Source organism: Zeus faber (assembly GCF_960531495.2).
Source record: "Zeus faber genome assembly, chromosome: 4".
NCBI lineage: Eukaryota > Metazoa > Chordata > Actinopteri > Zeiformes > Zeidae > Zeus > Zeus faber.
In genome coordinates, this window is record NC_137191.1 from 31,962,549 (window position 1) to 31,989,077 (window position 26,529).

General features: G+C 43.2%; 1 protein-coding gene across 5 annotated transcripts; it reads right to left on the bottom strand.

Annotated features, from left to right (window-relative positions):
• Positions 1-950: 950 nt before the first annotated feature.
• Positions 951-24,364, bottom strand: pold4 (DNA polymerase delta 4, accessory subunit). 5 transcript variants are annotated; one of them, XM_079999075.1, is made up of 7 exons: positions 24,246-24,315; positions 23,901-23,991; positions 20,215-20,327; positions 7,078-7,208; positions 2,473-2,562; positions 2,222-2,333; positions 951-1,131 (listed from the first exon to the last, which is right to left on the bottom strand). In XM_079999075.1, exons 4-7 carry the CDS (start codon positions 7,190-7,192, stop codon positions 1,107-1,109), a joined length of 342 nt encoding a protein of 113 aa, XP_079855201.1. In that variant the 5' UTR covers positions 7,193-7,208; positions 20,215-20,327; positions 23,901-23,991; positions 24,246-24,315; the 3' UTR covers positions 951-1,106. The 5 variants fall into 5 exon arrangements, with proteins under 5 accessions (XP_079855201.1, XP_079855202.1, XP_079855200.1 ...); XM_079999076.1 differs by lacking the exon at positions 20,215-20,327 and having other exon boundaries at positions 23,901-24,014; positions 24,246-24,344; XM_079999074.1 differs by lacking the exon at positions 20,215-20,327.
• Positions 24,365-26,529: the final 2,165 nt, after the last annotated feature.

Consider the following 26,529-nt stretch of genomic DNA (forward strand, 5'->3'; position numbering starts at 1 on the left):
GTAGAACATTTGACTGTATTAGTCATTACTTTTACTATTACATCGTCATTTAGCAGGTGCTTTTGTCCAAAGGGACATACAATTATTCACACACTGATGGACGTAGCCATCAGGGGGCAATTGGCGTTAAGTATCTTGCTCAAAGGAACTTCAGCCTGCTAGCAGCTACCTGTGTTCCTTACCGCCAGGGGTGGACTGGTAATCTTGCATACTGAGCATTTAGAATAGAAAATAGAAATAGAAAATAAAAAGTCCAACAGCCTGCCCATAAAGCAGGGACAGCAGCCCATTGATTTTATTCAAAAAATACCAGGGCCAATTTCTTGTCCCAGTCCAGCCCTGCTTACCTCTATATACGTCCATATACAGACACTCACTTTCACGAGAAGCTTCTGGGATCAATGGTGCATTGCTGGGACAAATCGATCTACAGGATAAGTCATCGTGGAGGTGAGAAATACTCCCTTCATTGATGACTGATACCCTCCGTTGTGTGCTACAGAATCATTTTTTGATATACTGTACATGCATGGGATGTCTCCGCCTTTGTTCATACAGTCAGATGTGCAAAACCTCCATATTGGTTGGACCCTGCCTTTTAGCTTATGTTTCCAAATGATTTCCATCCAATTCAAAACTTTTAGTTTTGTATAAAATGTCTACAAAAGGTTTGAAAATGGTAGCTCAGGAGGTAGAGCTGGTCGTCTAGTAATCCAAAGGTTGCTGGTTCGATCCCAGGCTCCTACTGCTAGCATGCTGTAGTGTCCTTGAGCAAGACACTTAACTCCTCATTGCTCCTGATGGCTGCGTCCGTCGGTGTTTGAATAATTGTAAGTCGCTTTGGATAAAAGCGTCTGCTAAATGTAATGTAATGTAATAAAAATGTTTGTGAGCCAATCATACCGAGGCAAACAGATAAGACAAAACACAGAGAGTAGTGTGGTGTAGTGTTGTTTAAAAAAAGGGGACATTTTAATAAAATCTTAAGAGTGGAGTACAAATGCAAGAGAACATGTGATTAAATACAAGAGAACGATGGGAATTATTTTGTCATCTGCAGCGCTTTCTTTTTCTCTTGTGTGCCCACCATCTTCACATCCTCAACCTCACAAGGGGTAGTCGCTCCATAAGCTGAAAGTCAACAAGACAGAATAATTACACTTCAATATACTGTGTTAATATTTATCTCTATACATAAATGTGTGTGCATGTTTGCTTAGGTTAACAGAGAAATATATTTATACACCAATCAGCCACAACATTAAAACCACAACTAATATTGTGTCGTTCCACCTCGTGCTGCCAAAAGAGCTCTGACCAGTCCAGGTATGGACTCCACAAGACCTCTGAAGGTGTCCTGTGGTATCTGGCACCAAGACGTTAGCAGCATCCTTTAAGTCCTGTAGGTTGCAAGGTGGGGCCTCCATGGATCGGGCTTATTGTTCCAGCACATCCCACCAATGCTCGATCGGATTGGACCCTAACCTTGGCCAGCCACATGATAGAGAGAAAAAATGTGATTCATCAGACCAGGCCACCTTCTTCCATTGCTCCATCGTCCAGTTCTGATGCTCACGTGTCCATTGTAGGCACTTTCGGTGGCGGACAGGCGTCAGCACCCTGACCGGTCTGCGGCTACGCAGGCCTATACTTAGTAAGCTGCATTGCACTGTGTGTTCTGACACCTTTCTATCATAGCCAGCCTGAACTTTTTCAGCAATTTGTGCTACAGTAGCTCTTCTGTGGGATCAGACCAGAAGGGCTAGACTTCACGCCCCACGTGCATCAATGAACCCATAGGCGCCTATGACCCTGTCACTGGTTTACTGATTGTCCTTCCTTGGACCACTTTTGGTAGGTACTGGGAACACCCGACAAGATCTGCTGTTTTGGAGATGCTCTGACCCAGTCGTCTAGCCATCAGAATTTGGCCCTCGTCAAAGTTGCTCAGGTCCTTAAGCTTGCCCATTTTTCCTGCTTCCAACACATCAACTTCAATAACTGACTGTTCACTTGCTGCCAAATATATCTTATATATACCTTGACAGGTGCCATTGTAACAAGATCAGCAATGTTATTTACTTCACCTGTCAGTGGTTTTAATGTTGCGGCTGATCAGTGTATGTGTGTGTGTGTGTGTATGTGTGTGTGTGTGTGTGTGTGTGTGTGTGTGTGTGTGTGTGTTTGTGTGTGTGTGTGTGTGTGTGTGTTGGTACAGTACCTCTGGTTGTACTGGGGATGTGTGTTTGTATGCATGAGCAGCTCTCTAATCTCCTTGGGTGGGTCTAGCCCGTGAAGCTGTGCCCTCTTCCACCTCTCGAGTCTACTGATACCTGGAGTTAGGGAGGGATGGAAGGATCAACTGATATAGATAGATGGATGGCGATAGATCGATAGATCGATAGATCGATAGATAGATAGATAGATAGATACTGTAGATGGAATAGTGAATTGTTTCATTGATCGTGTTACCTGTGCAAGGCCCAAATCGCCAGTCCAGATCAAACTGCCTTAATGCCACTTGCTCCTTGTCGCTGCTTGTGTCAGAGTTGTTCTCGGCCTCTGATTGAAGAAAAAATGGAAAGGAAACCTCAATTTAAACTGCCACCAATAGGCGATACATAAAATTAATCTGAATCTCTCGTGGGACTTTTGTTGTATGTAGTATGTTGACCGCCAATATTTGCTGACTTGAGGCAAATGGTGAAAAGAGGTTCCGTTTAGGTATTAGAGTAGAGCAGGGGTTCCCAACCTTTTCTTTGCTCAGGACTCAGGATTCAGGCTCAAGATTTAAAAAAATCACTAATATTTAATTACATATGACTGAACATTTTAGTCTACAATCTCCACAAGCCACAATCAAATAGTCAATCCAAGCACAATATATTGGCACAAATGTTCATTTGAACTCGCCATAAATAATGAGATGTTTGCAATTGTGAGTTGCACTGCATTAATCATGATTAATCCCATGATATTGGTGCAATTTATCAATTTTTTTTACCTAGTTACTCAAATTTGACCTGAAATAAATATTTTTCTATTTAAGCCAGAGAGCTACAGTGGGGCAAAAAAGTATTTAGTCAGCCACCAATTGTGCAAATTCTCCCACTTAAAAAGATGAGAGAGGCCTGTTATTTTCACCAGAGGTATACCTCAACTATGAGAGACAAAATGAGAAAGAAAATCCAGAAAATCACATTGTCTGATTTTTAAAGAATTTATTTGCAAATTATGGTGGAAAATAAGTATTTGGTCAATAACAAAAGTTCATCTCAATACTTTGTTATATACCCTTTGTTTGCAATTACAGAGGTCAAACGTTTTCTGTAAGTCTTCACAAGGTTTTCACACACTGTAGCTGGTATTTTGGCCCATTCCTCCATGCAGATCTCCTCTAGAGCAGTGATGTTTTGGGGCTGTCGCTGGGCAACACGGACTTTCAACTCCCTCCAAAGATTTTCTATGGGGTTGAGATCTGGAGACTGGCTAGGCCACTCCAGGACCTTGAAATGCTTCTTACGAAGCCACTCCTTCGTTGCCCGGGCGGTGTGTTTGGGATCATTGTCATGCTGAAAGACCCAGCCACGTTTCATCTTCAATGCCCTTGCTGATGGAAGGAGGTTTTCACTCAAAATCTCACGATACATGGCCCCAATCATTCTTTTCTTAACACAGATCAGTCGTCCTGGTCCCTTTGCAGAAAAACAACCCCAAAGCATGATGTTTCCACCCCCATGCTTCACAGTAGGTATGGTGTTCTTTGGATGCAACTCAGCTTTCTTTTCCTCCAAACATGACAAGTTGAGTTTTTACCAAAAAGTTCTATTTTGGTTTCATCTGACCATATGACATTCTCCCAATCCTCTTCTGGATCACCCAAATGCTCTCTAGCAAATTTCAGACGGGCCTGGACATGTACTGGCTTAAGCAGGGGGACACGTCTGGCACTGCAGGATTTGAGTCCCTGGTGGCGTAGTGTGTTACTGATGGTAGCCTTTGTTACTTTGGTCCCAGCTCTCTGCAGGTCATTCACTAGGTCCCCCCCTGTGGTTCTGGGATGTTTGCTCACTGTTCTTGTGATCATTTCGACCCCACGGGGTGCGATCTTGCGTGGAGCCCCAGATCGAGGGAAATTATCAGTGGTCTTGTATGTCTTCCATTTTCTAATAATTGCTCCCACAGTTGATTTCTTCACAACAAGCTGCTTACCTATTGCAGATTCAGTCTTCCCAGCCTGGTGCAGGTCTACAATTTTGTTTCTGGTGTCCTTTGACAGCTCTTTGGTCTTGGCCATAGTGGAGTTTGGAGTGTGACTGTTTGAGGTTGTGTACAGGTGTCTTTTATACTGATAACGAGTTCAAACAGGTGCCATTAATACAGGTAACGAGTGGAGGACAGAGGAGCCTCTTAAAGAAAAAGTAACAGGTCTGTGAAAGCCAGAAATCTTGCTTGTTTGTAGGTGACCAAATACTTATTTTACCGAGGAATTTACCAATTAATTCATTAAAAATCCTACAATGTGATTTCCTGGATTCTTTCCCCCCATTCTGTCTTTCATAGTCGAAGTTTACCTATGATGAAAATTACAGGCCTCTCTCATTTTTTTAAGTGGGAGAACTTGCACAATTGGTGGCTGACTAAATACTTTTTTGCCCCACTGTATAGCCAGACTATGGTTTGATTATTGAGAACAGAAATACAAAATAATCTTCATCAAAATGTATTGAATGGCATATTCGTCATAAACAAGCCGCTATCATTCTCCTTTTCCTTTGCACTGAGACAAACAAGCATGTCATTAAAATGACATGTGCGTAACAACAGCTCTCAGCATAAATCACCACTGCATTCATTCTGTGTAAGCAAGCAGCCACTCTGCTTGTGAGTTACGGACATGAAGGACAAAATCTGTTAAATATCTGTAGAAATGGGGAGATTTCCAGGTGACGTTACTGAAAAGGAGCGTGTCAGGAGATGCTTAATATAAACGCTGGTGTCGCACCTTTCTCTGTTATTCAAACATAGAAAGTGAAAGTAGAACAGGTGCCTTCGGGTCAAACTCTTTTTACCAAAATTTTTTTGCAACTCATTTGCATATGAGGCGACCCCAAGTTTTGAAAAATCTGGGTTGGAGGTTGTTAACTTTAGGTTTACGCTTATAAATGGTAGAGTTCAGGTAAATTGTGGCATGAGATTTAAAAAAAATATCTGTTTAGGTACTAGGTTAGTACAGAAGCAAAATGCATTCAGTTGAGAAAAAAAGTGCCCTGTTTTACCAAATTAACAAAATAAGTTTTCATGGAAAAAAAATTCTGGTCTGTTTTGATTGTGATCCTGTGAGAAGCCCTCATTCCTACTCGAGCTCTCGATTTCATGGAAGCAAACATGTCCTGCCTGTTAGCATTTATTTAATCCAGTTTTTTTTGTTTGGGTTTGAAACATTGGGAGATACTTGTGTTTAAATAATATAGAAGGTATTGTTATCAGTTTTACGACTTTGCGCAGGCATCTCAGGACTTTGCAGTTGTGTACACAATTCCTGTCAGGTGGATAGATGCATGGATGGGTGGATGGACGGATGGATGGATGGATGGAAGGATGGATGGATGGATGGGTGGAAGGATGAATGGCATCGAATGATGGAAGGATGAGACAGCAGCAGTGCCGGTGTCGGTGTGGCCACAGTGTGATCACAATCCTCCTCAGTTTGGTGGTTCTGCTATGGCCTTTTACTCGGTGCCCTACCCCTCCCGAGTCTCTGCTCAGGCGCCACTTGTGGGAGTCTCTGCCCACAGCTAAGGGTTTAGGGAGGGAGATGGAGTCTTTCTGGCCGTGGTGTGCCCACATTGCAAGAGTTTTATTGTTCATTTCAATATGCGGCACGCAGGCCACAATTATATATATCACTGAGGATTATTATATTAATTGTGGATAATAATGATCCTCTTGGGTGCAGGAGGAATGGCCTTCCACTGCTAGGCTGCTTACGAGTGCTTACCCGTGCGCCGATCCCCTCTGTAAGGCAGACAAACATTAAGAAAACTCCCTGCCTCCAGTCGGACCAATCAGCTGAACACAAGTGGACAGAAATGGAAAAAAATACAATATGTATGTGACAAATAATCTTGAACTTAAAACTTGAACTTGAACCTGAAGACCAGCTGATTCTTAAAACTTGGAACGAGCTTCCCGTCACATACCACACAATGCAGCGTGAGTACTGGCGTATTGACCATGTTTGGTGGCTCTACATACGCAAGTGAGCAGTCTTTCTCGCATCTGAGAAACATTAAGAACAACCTACGCTCACGTTTAACTGATGGAAGTCTCAACACCTGCATGAAGCTTAATCTCACTACGTATGAAGCAGACTACAAGGCCATCAGCAAAACCATGCAGCACCACAAGTCACATTAATGGTAAAAAGTATTTCATTTATTATTGGTTAGCTACAGTATAACAAAAAAATTATTAAGAAGAATAAAGAGAAATGTATTATATATAGCGCTTTTTTAAGTACTCAGAGATGTGCTATACATTAAAAATGGATGCCTTACTTAAAAAATGCACGCATTAAGTTGCATTCAATTTTATTAAATATTATATGGCTCACAAGGAAATACATTTAGAAATATTAGGCTTTTATGGCTCTCCCAGCCAAAAATGTTCTCGACCCCTGGGTTAGATAGTCCTCCTCACACTTATTTTTTTAATCTACATTTAGATCTGAAACGGTCTTTTGAACATCTGACGTACACTAGATACACTTACGGGGTACACTTACTAGATGCCGCATTATAAATCTTACCATCAGCTCAAATTCAACCAAAGTCAAATAAATGGTGAATTGACAAGGTTGAACTTGACTAAGACCAGCACCGAGACCAGACAGAAGGAGCTGGCTAGTCCTTCATGACCTTAGTCTAGGAATTCCTGTTCTAGAACTAATTAATCTTAGATTAAGTAATTTTTAAAATTCTGGATTCATTGAAGTAGGATTAGTTTACTGCTGCTGCTATCTGTGAAACTGCCCCATAGTGTTTTAAATGAATAAACAATGGGCGTGCTGATCACCTTGGTGAGGTGGAGGGGCAGGTGGAGTTGGATCTTGCTTCTCTCGCTTGCCACCTCGCCGTGCTTCCTTCATCACCTTGAACGAGTCCGTGATCAGCCGATGTTTGGTCGCCATAAGGGTGGTTAAGAATCTGAAACGTGTACAGTGAATGCACAAGCACACAGACTTCATCAATAAATACGTTTCAGAAACCAACAAAAATAAACAACAAACCATTTGTGGGCATTTCACTATGTAGGAATAATGATAATAATGCCACTCATGATACGGAATCCGATTTGCAAATGGGTTGTTTGTTCTATGCATTGATTGCAAAGGATTCGATTTTGACTGAACCATATCAGAAATAGGGCAAATAAATAACCATTAAAACTGTAAATAACCATTAAAGGATTGTCAGTGTCAAGAGTAAGCTAGCGGAGACTGCGGACATTCCTTACTCACCCCCAAGTCCTTTGAAAATGTAGCTGAAAGGTTACAGAATGTGCTTAGCACAACACATTGTTTGGGCTATTGAAATAGTGGTTTGAGCATAGCCTTCTCGATCAATGCCACTCCTATGAAATAAGTCAGTCTGGTAGACAGTAGTATTTAATCAGAAAAATTGTTGGAATATTCTGCTAAGAACACACTCTGCAAGTAGATACTATAAAAGGGTATGCATCTGTGTATTTAGCCAGTCTTGTCCTCTGCAGAGACAAACTCAGATATTTTTATAATAAATGATCTTAAATTAAAGGACCTCTTCTCCGAGGTGATTTTTTTCCACCACATATTTGGCGTCAGGAACAAGATTGGAAAAAGAGCAAAAAGGAGGACATTTCTCCAGGCACCAGTGTAGTTGGGGCGGCGATCCTTCCCGCAGATTGGAAAAAATTGGCCAAGGCAAGTGTTTTGATTATTTCATTTCCATTTTGGCAAGGAATCTGCTGTTTTTTCCCCTGATGATACGGGTAAGACCAGAATCAATTTGGCACTCCAGACAAAGAACAAAAGCAATGGAGAAGAGGTACTACTAAAATAAAATATTAAAACAACAGAAAAAGATAAAGGAAAAAAACATTATTTTTTTTTTACCAAAATAGCCAAGGTAAGAAGGGGAAAAACAGCTGCTATTAAATGCTTTTACAGGTCTGTACAGATAGCAAATGGATTTAGGACATAAGACATTTTGCTGTGGATACCACTGTAAACAGAGAGTGAAGGTCTGTAGCCCGCCAAAGAGAGATAAGACTAGTGGTTATGTATTGTCTGCGTGCCACTAGAAAGGTTCAAAGGTTAACCTCAGGCCTGTTTGGGTCTGGAAGTTAATAGGTAATATTAAGGCTGGTTATTGAACTTACAGGTTTTTGTCCTGGAAACGTGAACAAAATCAGAACCCCACCTTGGAGGTCAGACGACTCGGACTAACGGAAGATGCTGCCGGAGGTGGAGGGTGGAGGAGATAGGCGGAGTTGGTTGGAGGACTTTGTTTTGTTTTGCGCTTTTTCGGTCGCTTTCGTTTTTTGCTACACTTTATTACTGAATTTAATTGCGACATTTTTTTTTTCACTTCACTTTCGCTATGATTTCATACTTTAATTTAATCTACATCATCCTCTTCTTCTTCTCAGCTCTGACTTTCTTAGGACCCATGGTTAGAATTTTTTTTTTGGGGCGAAAAAACTGCACAAAAAGTGAGCACAAAACACAAAAGAGATGCTTCCACGGTCAGGTAACCACGTGAAGAGAACGAGTGAGACGCGGGATGCTGGCCGGATTCGCTTGCCATGCCAATTAGCGGCGGCGTACCTGAAGCTCGCTCCTCGTAACTCACATTTTTGCTCACAAATCAATACAAAAAATCGACGGAACAACGGCTCGTAACTCAGAAAACTTCTATCTTAGTGCACTCGTAAATCAAGGTACCACTGTATACTCTATATAACATTACAGATTAAACTAATCCTCAACAGCAAAACTATATGTGTGTATATTACAGTATATATTACATGAATGGATTTATATACATTACTATCTTTCATTCATTCATTCATTGTGAGTAATCATGAAATACAGCTTCATTGATCAGGGCGCGAGTCGGAGCCAAAAAGAACAATGTATAAAGACACTGCCTCTAACTACGAACCCAGTTCAAAACAGGCATTGAAATGGATAATCTGGCACACACACAGCGGGGAGTCTGAAACTAGATACTTGGGGGATGGGAAATAACTGAAAGGAGGGACTGCCTCGCAAAACAGGGCGTGTCGTTTGTAACAAAAGGATATGGCGGGAAAAGTTCAACGGACTTCTTGGTGAACTGTCTGCTAAAGGAGACACGCAGCTTAGAATTCACTACGTCGACGTATAAAGGAAATCGCTGGGTGACAGGTAAACAAGGTTTTATGGTAGATTCTCAAACTGTCCAAAAAACTCTCCTTATCTCAAAGTTCCAGTTTCATCGCATCATTCCAGATTGGAAATATTGGACACGACAAAATGGTAACCCCGACGTGATCTCATTACAAGACTGCAGAGGAGTTCCGAAAGCCTAAATGGTTGCAATACTTCCATGGGTACCCGCTAAAAGGTGAGCAGAGCCATTTCATGAAGTCTGCATAGATTAGATTACTGTTTAAGGCGGACGAACAACTTTGTGGTTTTGTGGGATGTATTGTTGAATGATGCATGAATAATAATTGTTAAATATTGTGGAGAGAAGAAATTGGAATGTTTGATGAGAACAAGTAAAGGAAGTTAAAAGAACGGGCCAGCCACCCCCCCCCCCCGCCCCCTCGAAGCGGCTGTGTGCTAGCTCTCTAACTAGTTTCAAGTCCCGTTTAGGCCGTTTGTTTAGAAAACCCATTCTGTTTAATTTAAGGGTGAAAGGCCCGGTTCTAGAGAACCAAGCATTTAAGGGTGAAAGGCCCGGTTCAAGAAACCAAGCATTTAAGGGTGAAAGGCCCGGTTCAAGAAACCAAGCATTTAAGGGTGAAAGGCCCGGTTCAAGAAACCAAGCATTTAAGGATGAAAGGCCCGGTTCAAGCAACCAAGCATTTTAGGGTGAAAGGCCTGGTTCAAGTGACCAAGCATAAAATGTTATTGCTGTGTGTGTGTGTGTGTGTGTGTGTGTGTGTGTGTGTGTGTGTGTGTGTGTGTGTGTGTGTGTGTGTGTGTGTGTGTGTGTATGTGAGAGTCTGTGTGGGTGTGAGAGTCTGTACGTGAGTGAGAGAGTTTGTGTGTGTGTGTATGAAAATCTCCTCAATTAGCTTTAGACAAAAGGGGGGGGGTTGAGAAAAAATAATAAAAATAAAAATAAAATAAATAAAATTAAAATAAAGAAAGAAGGTTTGCATGTGATAACCTATATATACAACCACTATTGGTGCAGCTGCACCAGAAATGGATTGAGACCCGAACATCTGAGTTTGTTTTTTTCCCCTGTTTTCTGTTCTCCTGCCATTATAAGGACTAATGGCAAACACCCCATCCCCCACACCCCATCCCCCCCTCATTACCAAGCACCATTGAGCTTCGTAATGAACCTGCAGCTGTGCTCAAGGCCAGAACAGAGCCAAAGTTCCATGCTCGAGAATCTGGGAAATTCGATAAATATGAACGAAAATGGATTAAAGCAGGGTGGTGGCCGAAAAACACTACCCCAACAGCAGAAAACCGCGGCAAGGTGGTAGAGGAAGAAAAAAGACTGCTGGCTGAAGCGGAAGTAGATGCAAAAATCAACCCTGGATTGATTGGGGCAGGAAAGCGCAAGTTCGACAAGCAGTGTGCACGATGGGTGCAGGTTCAGCGCATACTGATGGCATGGAAACAAGCGGAAATGATTCAAGATTCAAGATTCAAGATTTTTTATTTGTCACATACATATACATACTTCCATACATATATGCAGTGAAATGAATGTCGAAAGTAACAATAGAGTCAGAGATGTCTCAATCATGGCAATGGTAGAAACCGGAGAAGAACCCTGCCCCCCACAACAAGACAAGTTACCGCCCCTCCCCGGACCCAACCCCCAAGGTCACGCCCCATTCCAACCACACACCACCCCGTCCCTCTACCTCCCCCTGCTGGCCGATGAAGGAAGAGTGCTGAGCGACCAGAAGATAGCCACCCCACCCTCGCCAGCAACACAAGCAACCGTATTGGTAATGCAAGTACAGCCTTCCCCAAACTCATCTGACAGTGAAAACAAGGATGATGATCACATATCGCTCCCTACCGATCCGGACAACGAAGAGTTTCTCTCCTCCGATACAGAGGATGATGAATCCACCTGCCAGTTCTACAAACCACAAAAAGGCATCAGGAAAGGGAAAGAGAAACATGCCACTATGGTTAGCTGCGCAGCTGTCACACTGACTGGACGACGTGGCCCACCACCAGAGGACGCCAACACAACCCATGTTCATCACATAGCGCCCCCTGTCGACTCTAGAGCCAAACGACAACCCAAAGAAAAATAAAAGACCTGCAGCCAGCCCACACCCACACCTCCATGTACATGCAGATGGTCCAAAATGGCCTCCCAGGAGATGTCAGGCTGAAGCCGAGAGACATGACCGAGAGACAGTGGGAGAGCCATCTCATCCATTACCTGGAAAGACACATCAAAAAGCAAGAAGACGAATTCCTGGAGAAAGATTCCATACAAACCAGACTACTCAAAATGCATGTGAAAAAACTAAAAAAACGAAGTCAATACGGACAAAAAGAAGAAAGCAACTGTGCAAGCAGTAGTCACCACCCCTGAAGCACAAGCCTTGCCCCAAACTGCGCCACCAGAATGGACAGGACCACAGTCCCCGACTGCAACCCCTGCCTACCCACCAGCCCAGCACGTACCCTAATGGCCTGTCCTGGACTTCATATGAATATCCCCAGCAGCAGTATCAAGGAGCCCCCGCACCCTCCTACCCCCAACGGCCACCCCAATGGCAGCAACCAAGAGGGAGAGGACGATTCCGATCCTCTAGAAGATGGGGAGGACCCGCACAAAATACAAGATGCTTCACCTGCGGCCAGAGTGACCACTGGGCAAGGAAATGCCCCCAGAACCAACGACAATGGTTCATACAAAGGATCCTACCGCCCCCCTCAGAGAGGAAGAGGCGCTTCCTCGAGAGGAAGAGGAGGACACCGCATGGACGCCCCGCCCCCCAAGGGCCAGTTTATGGAATGGAGGAATGGCACAGAGCAAAGAGGCGCCCAGGGGACATCAAAGTGGTGGTAGAGACAAAATGAAATGCTGAACCAGTAGTGCCATGTACGATCCAAGGAATTACTGTCAAGCTCATGGTAGATACTGGCGCAGCCGTGTCTTGCTTGAAGGACCTGGCCGGTAACACATCCCCACTATCCACTCAGAAACTACGGACTGTTGGATTCTCTGGGATGACACAAGTCCAACCCTTCACCGCATCCCTCCCTACCAAGATAGGCCCTCACAAAGTCAGACACCAATACCTCTACTCACCAGACTGCCCCATCAACCTCATGGGAAGGGACCTACTCTGACGAACAGGAGCATCTGTAGTTTGTAACCCCCAAGGTCTGGAAGGTAATTTCTCTTGAGCCAAAAGTAGAGCTAATACCCCTTGAACGTATACTCCTCCTAGGCGGAACTCCTGAAACCACCCCCGACCCACCACTCGTCTACTGGACTAGGTTTCTGCCTACAAAGTCACCGGCTGGTGGCATTTTTGAAACCTACCAACTCTGGAAGAAGTGGATCATGGCGCAAGGACGCTATGGACCCCCCGCTGATCCCCTACACTGCACTCTCTGTTTCACACGCCACCGTGATGACATCTATGAGGAAGGCTGGGAAGCGGAAAAGGAGGGACGACAAGAACAACTCCAGACAACAGACATCTATCTGGGCCACGAAGGAGCTGCAGCAGCGGTCCACCTTACACCAGACCAACAATACTGGTATCTACATCACGACACCGAAGTCCCACATGTGACCCTAGCCGTAGAAGCCAACCATGCAGCCAAATAGTTGGGCCCCATGGTCAAAAGTGCCCTCGCCCAACTCACCTGGGTCCCCACAACGAACCCCCTGTTGCAACACACACCAGACAAATCGCTCTGGAGAATAGAAGAAGAAAGAAAGAAGAAAGAAACAGTCTTTATTCATCACGCAACACACCACACTACAACACATGCTTGCACACACACACATGCACATGCTTTGATGATGGCCGGTGAAATGGATTCTCTGCTTTTGACCCATCCTGGCTTGTCCTTCCTCTGGGGGAACAGCCAGGAGCAGTGGGCAGCATACGTGGACGCGCCCGGGGACCAGGTGATAAATGTCCATTGCTGGTCAGACAATGATGAGTGCATGTTTTTGGTGGGGGTGCTTACTGACGTGAGGTGGAGGAAACCCCATGTGAGCACGGGGAGAACATGCAAACGCCACAAGGTATCAAGGAAGCGTCGAAGACCACCCCCTGGCAGCAGAAATGTTAGCTCAACTATCACCAACCCTCTGGACCACTTGCCCCTATGACGTTGGCCGCACACCACACCACAATATACATATCAAAGTGAAACCCAACACTGTGCCCATTTGGCAAGGTCAGTACAAGGTCAAGCCCGAGGCAGCCGCTGGAATAGCCTGCACCATTGAAGGCCTCTGACAAGCAGGAGTTCTACGACCAGCGGATTCACCGTGGAACACAACAATTCTACCAGTACCCAAGGCCGGAGGACACTCATGGTGCCTGGTCCACGATCTGCGATGTATCAAACAGTAATCAGCCTATTACTTAAAGAGTGCCCAACCCAGTTTGCACGCAGTCTCCCCGAGTCATCAAGTTTTCACCACCATCGACCTGGCCAACGCATTCTTCTGCCTCCCCCTGGCCAAAGAAAGTCAAGACATGTTTGCATTCACATTTGAAATATGCTCTTACACCTACACATGAATGCCACAAGGATTCACATGCACGCCAACCATATTCAACACCTGCCTGAGGCCGATCTCAAGGAACTCCCACTCCCACCAGATACCGTCCTCATCCAGTATGTCGACAACATCATCCTGGCCACCACCACAGTTGAAGATTGCCTCATGGCCACCGAATCCCTGCTACGGCACATCGCAAAATGCAGCTACAAAATCAAGAAGGAAAAGCACAGGTCTGCCACCCAGAAGTGGTATTCCGTGGAAAAAGCGGGAATAAGAGATACATCAACCCAAAAAGACAATAGGCAATGCTCCAGTACCCTAAACCCACCACTGTGCAGCAAATGCTAGCATTCCTGGGACTCACTGGCTATAGCAGACACCACATAGCTGATTATGTGGACCACTCTTTTCCCCTACGCAAACTCATTGGGGAAGCTGGCCATCGGAACCTCAAGGCATCACTCAACTGGATCTCAAGGGCGGAGGAAGCTTTCGTAAGATTCAAACAACTCATGGTGTTTGGGATTCAAACAACCTCCCGAACCTCCCGGCCTTCCTGAACACCTGTGCGCCCCAGACTACTCTTCCTCGTTCCATTTGGACATCACGGGAAAGCAAGGAATTATCAAAGCAGAATCAACATGGCCCACAGACTACAGTATGCAGATGGCACCCATGACTGCGTACAACTAATGAAACTGGAAGCAAAATGTCGCCCAGACCTGTATGGAACACCTGTCCCCGATGCAGAAATTGTCCTGTTTATAGATGGTTGTTGTTTCAAAGGAGAAGAGGGAAATAGAGCATCATACGCAGTCATTCAACAAATTCATGGACACCACGTCACCCTAGAAGTGGGGTCATAAAACAACCAGCATCAGCACAAAAAGCAGAACTCCACGCCCTAGTGGAAGCATTAAAGATTGCAAAAAACAAAAACGCTAACATATTTACCAACTCAGCATACGCACACGCTGCAGCCCACGTGGATGTAGCCATATGGATGAAGAGAGGACTCCAAACGTCAGCAGGAGCCCCGGTAAAACACAGAGACCTCGTACTCCCCCTCCTGGAAGCCATACATCTCCCCCGAAAAATCCAGATCATCAAATGCAAAGGACACTCCAAAGGAAATTCTAACGTCACCACTGGCAATAACGCAGCAGACACAGCAGCAAAAGAAGCAGGAGGGTACCTAAAAGAAAGCACAGCATTGATGATTGTACTAACGAGGACAACACCGTCAATCTGTCAGAGGAACACCTGAAAGAGGTGCAGAAAGAAGCGAAATGGTACCAGGAGCACCAGCCTCACTCCTCAAGAACCACCAACAGGCTCAAACATGACTGGTGGCAACCCTACCTGGAGGAAATGGTGGCAAACCATATTGCAGAATGCGTAGTCTGTCACGGGCTAAATAAGAAGACAGTCTACCAAAGAACTTTGGGAACATTCCCAGTGCCCCCCTACCCCTTCAGAGAAATATGCATAGTGGTCAGCCCCAGAGACTGCGTCCACATCAAGGTCCACAAGCGGAAGTGGCCCGAGCCACGGTGGACTGGACCCTGGGAGGTAGTGTTGACCACCTCACATGCAGTAAAGGTCAAAGGTAAAACTGGTGCTCTCTGGCACCACCGCTCCCACTGCGCCCCTGCCACCCAACCCGCAAGAACTCTCACAGAAACGATGATCCAGCTGAAAGACACAAACATTCTGTAATTAGCCATGTGGAAATTGTTTTTCTTGTTTGCCCTCGTAATGGGACTCCAATTATCGTATGAACAGTATATGACAAAGGTCGCAGAGTGGGGCAGAACGACAGAAACAGTTCCCGTCATTTAGGTCTATGAAGGACAAATCCTGGCATTCAAGGTTGATTTATGCTCCATAATAAAGTGTGATTCCACAGGGCAGGAGCAGTACCAGTGGAATGAGAAATATGTGTGTTCCTCCTTCCCCAGACTAGCGAGTGACTGGTGGCTGGACAATGTTAGAGGTACCCATATTGATTGTGGGGCATGGGGTAATGTGCTTATAAACACAGGAACCAGTAGGTGGAATTGTTTTGACTCAGGTATCTTTGGCCCCAACGCCACCTTGTTAGCTGCACGACTAACCATAGCTAAGCAAACCACCCCAGCCACCTGTTCCCCCGGCCAATGTAACTCCTTCATGTTCGTGCTCCATGAAGCATCGGTTGCTGACACCTCTTTGTATCCCGTTCTAGCCTACGCAACTGGGTCCAACCCGCTGGGCTGGATTTATATCAATGTTACTAAAAATGCCACCGACATAACACATCTCCATTTCCGGAAACACAGACTCAATGATGGGCCCCACCGTAAAGTACATAACTGAACAGTCCATGCCCAAGCGTTTTAACATAGAAACAGGCGTAGGTGAAACTAATCTGTGGCTCCAATGGGCCCAATACACGGTAGCATCGACCCTCCCGGGACGAGACGGCATGTTATGCGCGACTGCCTGCCCTACATCGACCCCGGCCCCCGCCACAAATAGCACCTCCTCCCTCCACTTCCACTGTCTCCTCTTCCTGTTCACAACATCTAATCCCCCGGTAAATGAATCTTGCAAACCTTATCACTACCGGTAGCCTCCGACGATAGAAACTACTCCTCCTGTGTTCCTAATGACCCACAACAATTTCACGTGCCTTCACACCTCGGGAGAACTACATAGCGCAACCCAGAATGTAGGACACATAGACCCAACCTGGTGTACCACTGTAGAACACACCACTGCAGCCCACTTGTCCCATTGCCAAAACACATCGCTCGCTGATTTGTGGTGGTGGTGTGGAACAAAAGTATTGTGGCCCACTCTTCCCTTTAATTGGGAAGGAACATGCGCCCTGGTAAAACTAATCAATCCTGTGTATGTACACCCCCTGACTCCCAAACACTCTTTCACCTAGCCGCCCTGTGTGATTCCCACCACGGCAAAAGAGACATTCCCGGTGGATCATTCGACCAGTCAGTAACCATAGATGCGATAGGAGTCCCACGTGGCGTCCCAAACAAATTCAAAGCAAAAAATCAGATTTTGGCCGGTCTATCCTCCCTATTCCCCTTCATCACGATAAACAAAAACGTAGACTGGATCAATTACATCTATTATAATCAACAACGATTCGTCAATTACACCAGAAACGTGATAGATGGTATACATGGTAAATTGTCGGCCTTAATTCTTATGGCCTGGCAAAAAAGATTGGCCCTAGACATGCTACTTACGGAAAAAAGTGGCGTTTGCCACATGTTTGGAACTTCTTGTTGTACGTTTATACCAAATAATACTGCCCCTGACGGATCACTTACAAAAGCCCTAGAGGGTTTTCGCTCACTGAGCGTAGAAATAAAAGAAAATGCAGGAATAGAAGATCACATCACTGGTTGGTTCGATTCCATGTTTTCCAAATGGAAAGGCCTCATTTTATTATGCTTAATCAGCGTTGCTATCATTGCCGCTCTGTTAATTGTATGTGGATGTTGTTGTATACCATGCATTCGTACTCTCTTGGACAAATGCATCATGACTGCGTTGGGAAAACCAGAAATACAAGCGGACATGGCATTGAGACAGGAGGAAGGTGGCAACACCTATGTTGCTGTAGGTATGGACCCCCTTCCCCAGTGCCAGGACCCCGATGTCTTCATCCACGATGACTGCATCTAGTTGACCAGGGTTCAAGTCAGAAAGACACAATGGCGAAGTCAGAGCTAAAAAGCTGCGAGATCCAGTAGCACACCCAGGGAGACACTGCTCCTAAGAAATTACACTGTGCTTGTTTGCTCTTTTATTGTAAATGGTTGAGGTGGTGAGTGAATGCCGTCCGCACGTACAATAATACGGATGTTGGTAGGTTTTCCCGCTGAGACAAATGGGCTTTTCCGTTGCCAATCACTCCTGGAGCCATGCACTGTGCACATTATGCTAAGCAGGATGTTTTATTGTATTTTATATATTTTCTTGTGGACACCTGACGGTGTCCAAGGAGGGAATGTGAGTAAATATATATATATATATATATATTTATATACAGTGGGGCAAAAAAGTATTTAGTTAGCCACCAATTGTGCAAGTTCTCCCACTTAAAAAGATGAGAGAGGCCTGTAATTTCAATCATAGGTACACTTCGACTATGAGAGACAGAATGGGGGGAAAGAATCCAGGAAATCCCATTGTAGGATTTTTAATGAATTAATTGGTAAATTCCTCGGTAAAATAAGTATTTGGTCACCTACAAACAAGCAAGATTTCTGGCTTTCACAGACCTGTAACTTTTTCTTTAAAAGGCTCCTCTGTCCTCCACTCGTTACCTGTATTAATGGCACCTGTTTAAACTCGTTATCAGTATAAAAGACACCTGTCCACAACCTCAAACAGTCACACTCCAAATTCCACTATGGCCAAGACCAAAGAGCTGTCAAAGGACACCCGAAACAAAACTGTAGACCTGCACCAGGCTAGGAAGACTGAATCTGCAATAGGTAAGCAGCTTGTTGTGAAGAAATCAACTGTGGGAGCCATTATTAGAAAATGAAAGACATACAAGACCACTGATAATCTCCCTCGATGTGGGGCTCCACGCAAGATCTCACCCCGTGGGGTCAAAATGATCACAAGAAAGGTGAGCAAACATCCCAGAACCGCACGTAGTAACAAGTAACAAAGGCTACCATCAGTAACACACTACGCCGCCAGGGACTCAAATCCTGCAGTGCCAGACGTGTCCCCCTGCTTAAGCCAGTACATGTCCAGGCCCGTCTGAAGTTTGCTAGAGAGCATTTGGATGATCCATAAGAGGATTGGGAGAATGTCATATGGTCAGATGAAACCAAAATAAAACTTTTTGGTAAAAACTCAACTTGTCGTGTTTGGAGGAGAAAGAAAGCTGAGTTGCATCCAAAGAACACCATACCTACTGTGAAGCATGGGGGTAGAAACGTCATGCTTTGGGGATGTTTTTCTGCAAAGGGACCAGGACAACTGATCCGTGTAAAGGAAAGAATGAATGGGGCCATGTATCGTGAGATTTTGAGTGAAAACCTCCTTCCATCAGCAAGGGCATTGAAGATGAAACATGGCTGGGTCTTTCAGCATGACAATGATCCCAAACACACCGCCCGGGCAACAAAGGAGTGGCTTCGTAAGAAGCATTTCAAGGTCCTGGAGTGGCCAAGCCAGTATCCAGATCTCAACCCCATAGAAAATCTTTGGAGGGAGTTGAAAGTCCGTGTTGCCCAGCGACAGCCCCAAAACATCACTGCTCTAGAGGAGATCTGCATGGAGGAATGGGCCAAAATACCAGCAACAGTGTGTGAAAACCTTGTGAAGACTTACAGAAAAGGTTTGACCTCTGTCATTGCAAACAAAGGGTATATAACAAAGTATTGAGATGAACTTTTGTTATTGACCAAATACTTATTTTCCACTATAATTTGCAAATAAATTCTTTAAAAATCAGACAATGTGATTTTCTGGATTTCTTTTCTCATTTTGTCTCTCATAGTTGAGGTATACCTCTGATGAAAATAACAGGCCTCTCTCATCTTTTTAAGTGGGAGAACTTGCACAATTGGTGGCTGACTAAATACTTTTTTGCCCCACTGTATATATATATATATATAACATTACAGATTGAACTAATCCTCGACAGCAAAACTATGTGTGTATATAACAGTATGTATTAAATGAATGTATTTATAAACATTACTATCATTCATATTGTGAGTAATCATGAAATACAGCTTCATTGATCAGGCCTCGAGTCAGAGCCAAAAAGAAACATGTATAAAGACACTGCGTATAACTACGAAGCCAGTTCCAAACAGGCACTGAAACGGTTAATCTGGCACACACACACAGCTGTGAGTCTGAAACTAGATACTTGGGGGATGGATAATAGCAGCATAGTAAAAAAAGGAAATAGCAGAAAATGTTTGACAGACTTCTTGGTGAACTGTCTGCTAGAGGAGACACGCAGCTTAGAACTCACTATGTCGACGTACAAAGAAAATCGCGAAGTCACTGGGTGACAGGTAAACGAGGTTTTATGGTAGATTCTCAAACTGTCCAATAAACTCTCCTAAGCTCAAAGTTCCAGTTTCATCGCATCATTCCAGATTGGAAATATTGGACACGACACCTCCAGACCAGTTTCTTTCAAGAAATAAAGATAAGACTATGACCTTACCTGTACTGATATCCGACCAAACACCTTTGATCGTCCTCGTAAGAGATGCTTTATGTAAATTGGGCTGTACCATTCTATGTACCCTGCAAGGTCTTATGTAGATAAGCAGCATCCTATGGGAAAAGACAAAGGGGGCATTGTGTATTGGTTGGGGAACACACATCAACAATTTGCTGAAGAAATATACAAATGGGACAGGTTTATACAAGCAAATCTCCCTCAAGCAGTACCACCCAGCGATCCTCTTCACTACACTCTATGGTATTTCAAGAATGACGCGAGGACTAACCAGAACTGTGGTAAGCAAACCAACCCAAGGAGGTACAGCTAGTGACCAGCTCCATTATAATGGGTTAACAAGGAGCAGCCATGGTCGTAGAAAACTCCTTATTTGATGAAGGATTTCCACATCAAGAATAGTAGTCCACACATTACTATTTAAGTAAACCCAGGATACGAACCAAAACATTTGGGCCCAATTATAAAAGGAGCCTCTCAGACTACATAAAACCAACTCAGAATAAACAAATATGGCACAGCGTGGATGGGAATTATATCAAGAGAATGATTTCTGCATCAGGCTCAGTACAGCCCCAAGTGGTAAGGCTTCCACAAGTTTCTGAATGTTCAAACCAAACCTTGAATTTGGAAGACGAAATAATGGCTTCTGTGCCTGCTAACCTATGGTCACAACATGACACGGATGTAGAATAAATTAAATTCGCAGAACCTGTTGAAATCAAGTTAAACCAGGCTGTAGACCACCATGGAAAATGCAGTACCCCCTTAAACCACAAGCCGAGGAAGGAATTGCTAAAACAATAGAGGTACTTTTGAGAGCTGGAGTGCTTAGACTTGAACCCCACCCCTACACCCAACAACACCCTTATACTTCCAATCCTCAATGCAGACAAGTACCGATTAGTGCATGACCTAAGAGCAGTAAATAAAGTGGTAGAAGATTATCAATCAGAAGTACCGAACCCACACACACTGCTTTTAGATGTTCGCCTGGATGCCAAATGGTTTACAGTAATTGATCTTTGTTCAGCATTCTTTAGCATGCCCCTTAGCCCTTCAAGTAGTCATCTATTCACATTCACAACCAGTTCTATACATACAAAAGGGTGCCACAGGACTTTAAGCATAGTTCCCACATTTTTAACAAAGCACTGAAGGAAGATTTAGAGGATTTGCCTGATAAAATCACAAGTCTGTAGATGATGATATCATCTACAGTATGTAGATGATATCATCTTGTGTAGATCTGACCTGGACACATGCCACAAAGACTCAAAAACTCTGTTGACTCTTTTGGCACAACAAGGGCATAAAGATTTGTTGACGAAATGATAATAATGCCGGGATAAGGTAGAATATCTAGGATGACTTATAGAAAAGGGACATAAACAAGTATCTCCCCCTCAGTTGGAAGGAATCTTCAAAGCCCCAAAACCAGGCACAGAAAGGGACATGATGACCTTTTTGGGGGTGAAAGGGTATAGTTCAGACTGGATGGAGAATTACTCCACTATGGTAGCCCCAGTGAGGGCAAGGATCTAAGCACAAGGCGCAGGAAACCTACAGGGTACTTGAGAATGGAGTTAAGAAGGACACATAGCATTCAAAACAGTAAAGACTGCCCTGCAACAAGCACCAGCTCTGGCGTTATCAGACTACCCTAAGCATTTCCAACTGTTTGTCTCCCATAGACAAGAACAAGCATGTGGAGTGTTAACTCAAAAGACAGGAACAAGACACCACGCACAGCCAATAGCCTACTACTCCATGGCACTCTCCCCGATGGAGACAGGTTTCAGTGACTGTTACAGGATATTAGCGGCAGCGCACCTAATATACGAAAAGGCATCCACATTGACCATGGGCTATCCCATTGAGATACTTACCCATCATAAACTCGTGAACCTAATAGAAAAAGGCACGTTTGTTCGTACTGGCTAAAGGAAAAATGACTACAACCGTTAAATACAATACCCCAACGTCACAATATCCATCTGCAGGATTAAGAACCCAGCAGATAAGGTTCCGCTTCCTACAAATCACCTTTTTGGCGCCACACAGAAAGCTCGGGGGTTCAAGAGGGCTGATGGTTCACCCATACAACAACATGAAGAGATTCTTAAACTGTTAAAAGTGCAGGGATCGCCAAGGTGGAATCACTTAAACCACTATGTTCAGGCCACAGAAGAAGCAGAGAATGAGGAACATCCGATTAAGACTGTTTCACCTGGGTAGAACTGAACTTTACATGATGGGTGGCCGCCTTGTTAAAGATATTAGCAGCAGTGGGAATCTGCCTGCTGGCAGTGGGGCTAATTTCCTGCTGTTGTATCCCTGTACTGAGAAGCCTGGTGACCCGGCAGAAAATGGGAAAAACATGTAGAGGATGGAACTATGGAGAAAACCAAGTAGTTATGACCTGGGCCCAAAACAAATAATTCAATGTTTGGACTGACTTCAAACTCGTGGTTACAAAACTCACCGGGAAGTGATCCAGGCACCTCACCATTCAGATGGATCCCTTTCAACCCCACAACACATTCCTGACAGAAGGCGCCCTCCTTATGATTCAGGAATATTGTCTCATTAGACCGGACTACTAACAACCTGACTGGGACGAGAATTTCATGGTTTTGCCAAGTCACCAGTCAAGTGGAGGTGGTGACCGTTTATGATGGAGTAATACTCTGGAGTAATACTCCTAAGGATCCGGAGATTGGATAAAACTGATTTTCCAGTCTTCAACGGACTACTGTGGGTGAACGCCGAACACTGCCCCCACTCTACAGTGAGGAAATCTACATTTTCCCACTGTCGAGCCCTCAGCTGCGTTGGAACCTTATGAGTATGGAAGCAGTGTCCTACTCTGTCAGTAGCGTAACAAGCTCCAACGAAGTGACGTGTAGGAAGACTTCTTGTGTCACCAACAAGGGATCTGCGTTGGAACGCCTACGGCGAGTAAAAACAGGTATTTGGGGACTTATTACTCTGACAGGAAACCTCATATCGGTATAGATATGGCCTCTGTACATCCATTAAATAAACAGTTTAAAATTATATTATTTCAAGTAAGTTATTATTGAAAATACTTATTTTGATATTATACAATCAATTTTATTCATACACATTCATGTTCTTTTGTTCAATAAGACATTTATTTCTGCAAAAATCAAAAAATTTCTAAAAAATATCAGCAGATAATATCGGTTATCTCAATTTCTTGCCCCCTAAAATCAGTATCCGTGACAAAAAAAATCCATATCGGTCGGGCCCAATTTAGAAAACTTGATAAGATAGATAGAAAGGTATAAGTTGATAATAGATAGATGGATGGGTTGATGGTTGGAAAGATGGGTGGATGGATGGTTGGAGATACATTCAATGATAGATAGACAGATAGATAAATAGATAGATAGATAGATAGATAATAAAGTGATAACAATAAAAGTATTTAAATAAATTGCCAATATGCAATAAACCCAAACAATAACTAAAAAGAGAAATAATGTCAATACACAATAAACATAAAAAATAACTAAAACATGAGACAAAATCTCCAATATCACTTCATTATGTATCTATCTAAATTGCGCGAGCTTGCATACATATTTAATGTAACATCAGTGCATTTTCATGGCTCAATTATCCTACTCCTAAAACTGTACCTCAGAAATGTGCATAATGTTTCAGTCTGAATCTTTTCTTTTACGCCATAACCCAAGATGCGTTGCGAGGAGATTCACTGCACGCCCCATACTGTATACATGCAAAACATCATCCTGTTCTTTTCATCACATAAAGCTGCCTAGACGCACCACAATCTAAGCTAACCAGCAGTGTTTAATATAGCTATATAAAAGGGTAAATATTAAGACATTTATTTGGTTAAATTACGAAAATATCGAGGTTACATTACAGGTGCTGATTTCTGCTTTTTACACTTTTTTGAAGCATGTAAAGATCAAGCGATCGACGACCATTTACATTTCTACAACCTAAAATTGGCCTACCCTGCTCGGATAGAAGCTGTATTTTGACTTTTTTAAACGTTGATTTATTGTGCTTTCCCCCTTTTCTTCCTTCTCTTCCCTCCGTTCTTTCAAAACGAAACTGACTACGACGATAACATTACTTATTCGTCTGTTTTAATGGCGGATGGGAAACCCACCGTTTTGAGCATTGCTGTCACCTGTCGGTGGAAGACGAAATAAACATCAATTCGGAATAAAGATTCTAGTCATGAATAAATAACTAGTAGTAGTAGTAGTAGTAGTAACAATATACACGCGCGCATATATACACATACGTTAACATAAAAAGAAATACATACAAATAACAATAATACGACTGAGCATGAGTTTTTTTCCTTTTCCTCTGCCTTTGCGGAATTAAAAACAGTAACTACTGCCACCCTTCGGTTGAGAAGAAACTGCAAACACATAGCAACGTCACATAAACAATATTAACATATTTAACCGCGGTCAAATATGACCCACATTTAAAAGCAGTGTAAAACAACCAGATCAAGCGGCATCAGAAAACATTGTTTTCATCATCATCATCACCGAGGACCCCCTCACGTATGTCCTCAAAAAAAAAATCATATTAGGCCTATTTTTCACACTACTACGTGTGGAAAAAAATTCAAGGTAAATGTATTAAAGATATATGTATTGCACAATTTCAAAATACACAATATAAAACCAATGGTTTAAATTCGGTTGACGATTAAATTAACAAGTAAAAAGGTAGCTACACAAAATATCACACATAACACGCATCAAGAGAAATGTACTATGGAGGTGCACATGGCTGGATTTGTTAATCTAAAAGGAGATAATTACTGTATATATGTATATATTGCATGAAAATATTATATTTCTAAAAGAAAACGTAAAGTTTTTTTTCCTCAAAAACCTTTTCATGGACCCCCTGGCTAAGTCCCACAGACCCCTGAGGGTCCCCGGACACTTTGAGATTTACTGCTCTTTATGGACGTTTAGTACATGACTTCATAAAATCCTAAATGTTTTAGAGATTATAGAATTATGAAATCATCCCGTTGTTTGATTTGACCTGGATCGTAAATATATACTGTACATATGACCAACAAATGATACGCATACAGTATCATCTCGCAAACCAATTAAAACAGAAAATATTGAAGACTTGATATAACATAACATTTGTATGAACTTGAATAATTTTCTATGTATTCTGCACATTAATTGTCTGCATACACCTATAGAAATTGATTGGGGCATGGAATATAATGATACGATATAATTTTGCTTAAATCAATTTAGAATTTACTGAATCGTAACACGGTAGAGACGTATTAATAACTCGAAACAACGCATAGGCAATGATGGGCAATTCTGAGTAACTCAAAGTTTGAGACTTTCTATAGTATTGAGAAAGAAAACATATTTCAGATTAATTTCACCATAGGTCTCTGTGATATGACATTATACTTTTTTTTATCAATAACAATGCCCCTTCAAATCGTTTTTTTTACTTGATGATTTAGATTAAAGGACTGAATAGATGAGCATGCAGTGACGTCAACGGTTGTGATTTATCTCTTGCGCACTCTGACGCAACCAAATGATGTCGTCCCCTACCACACAAGTGAGTGCTGACTATCCTCATCCTGCCCAATAGCACACCCGAATCGAGGTGTGCTATATAATCGAAGATAATTAAGTGGTGCATTTAATCGGAATAATTGACGTTCCAGTTTAATCCGATCCCCGTAGATGTACGATTTATAATTACATTTACAGAGGGCTTGTGCCATACATGTGGTATACTGTACATCTGATAGTGATGGTGATAGCATTCGTTTTATTATTATATTATTATCTATCTTATTTTTATATGATTTTTAAATTAGTATTCAGCCATTGTTATTTTATGATTTATTATGTTTTATTAATAATGAATTTATGAAGGTGGCAACTATTGTATCGCTTTTGGGATGTGCTATAACGTCTCAATTTACTCTTTATTTAATTTTCTGCTACTCCCACCACGGACGCGCCGACATCCTGAAAAGGCTGCGTTCCCGCGTCACTTTCGCCAACGTGCACAAGAAAACAGTGTCAGGGTGTACGCTGGACGCTGGGCTTATGCTGCGTTCGAGTTCGAGTGAAACTCGGAAATCGTTTTACTTTGCGAGTCCGTAATTCCCACTTCCAAGGGAAGGCACAGGAAACAATGGGCGCCCGCGGAAAATGTGTTTGTAAACTGTAGAAGTCTGCGCAGGAGCTCAAACTACAGAGTATGTTCGAT

What these genes read in the sequence shown, in the direction of transcription:
- pold4 (XM_079999073.1), bottom strand. Translation starts at nt 7,192, where the DNA reads ATGGCGACCAAACATCGGCTGATCACGGACTCGTTCAAGGTGATGAAG. An exon ending in TGCCCCTCCACCTCACCAAG is followed by an intron (nt 2,563 to 7,077) that starts GTGATCAGCACG and finishes TTCTTCAATCAG; the next exon opens with AGGCCGAGAACAACTCTGAC. An exon ending in CATCCCCAGTACAACCAGAG is followed by an intron (nt 1,132 to 2,221) that starts GTACTGTACCAA and finishes GTTGACTTTCAG; the next exon opens with CTTATGGAGCGACTACCCCT.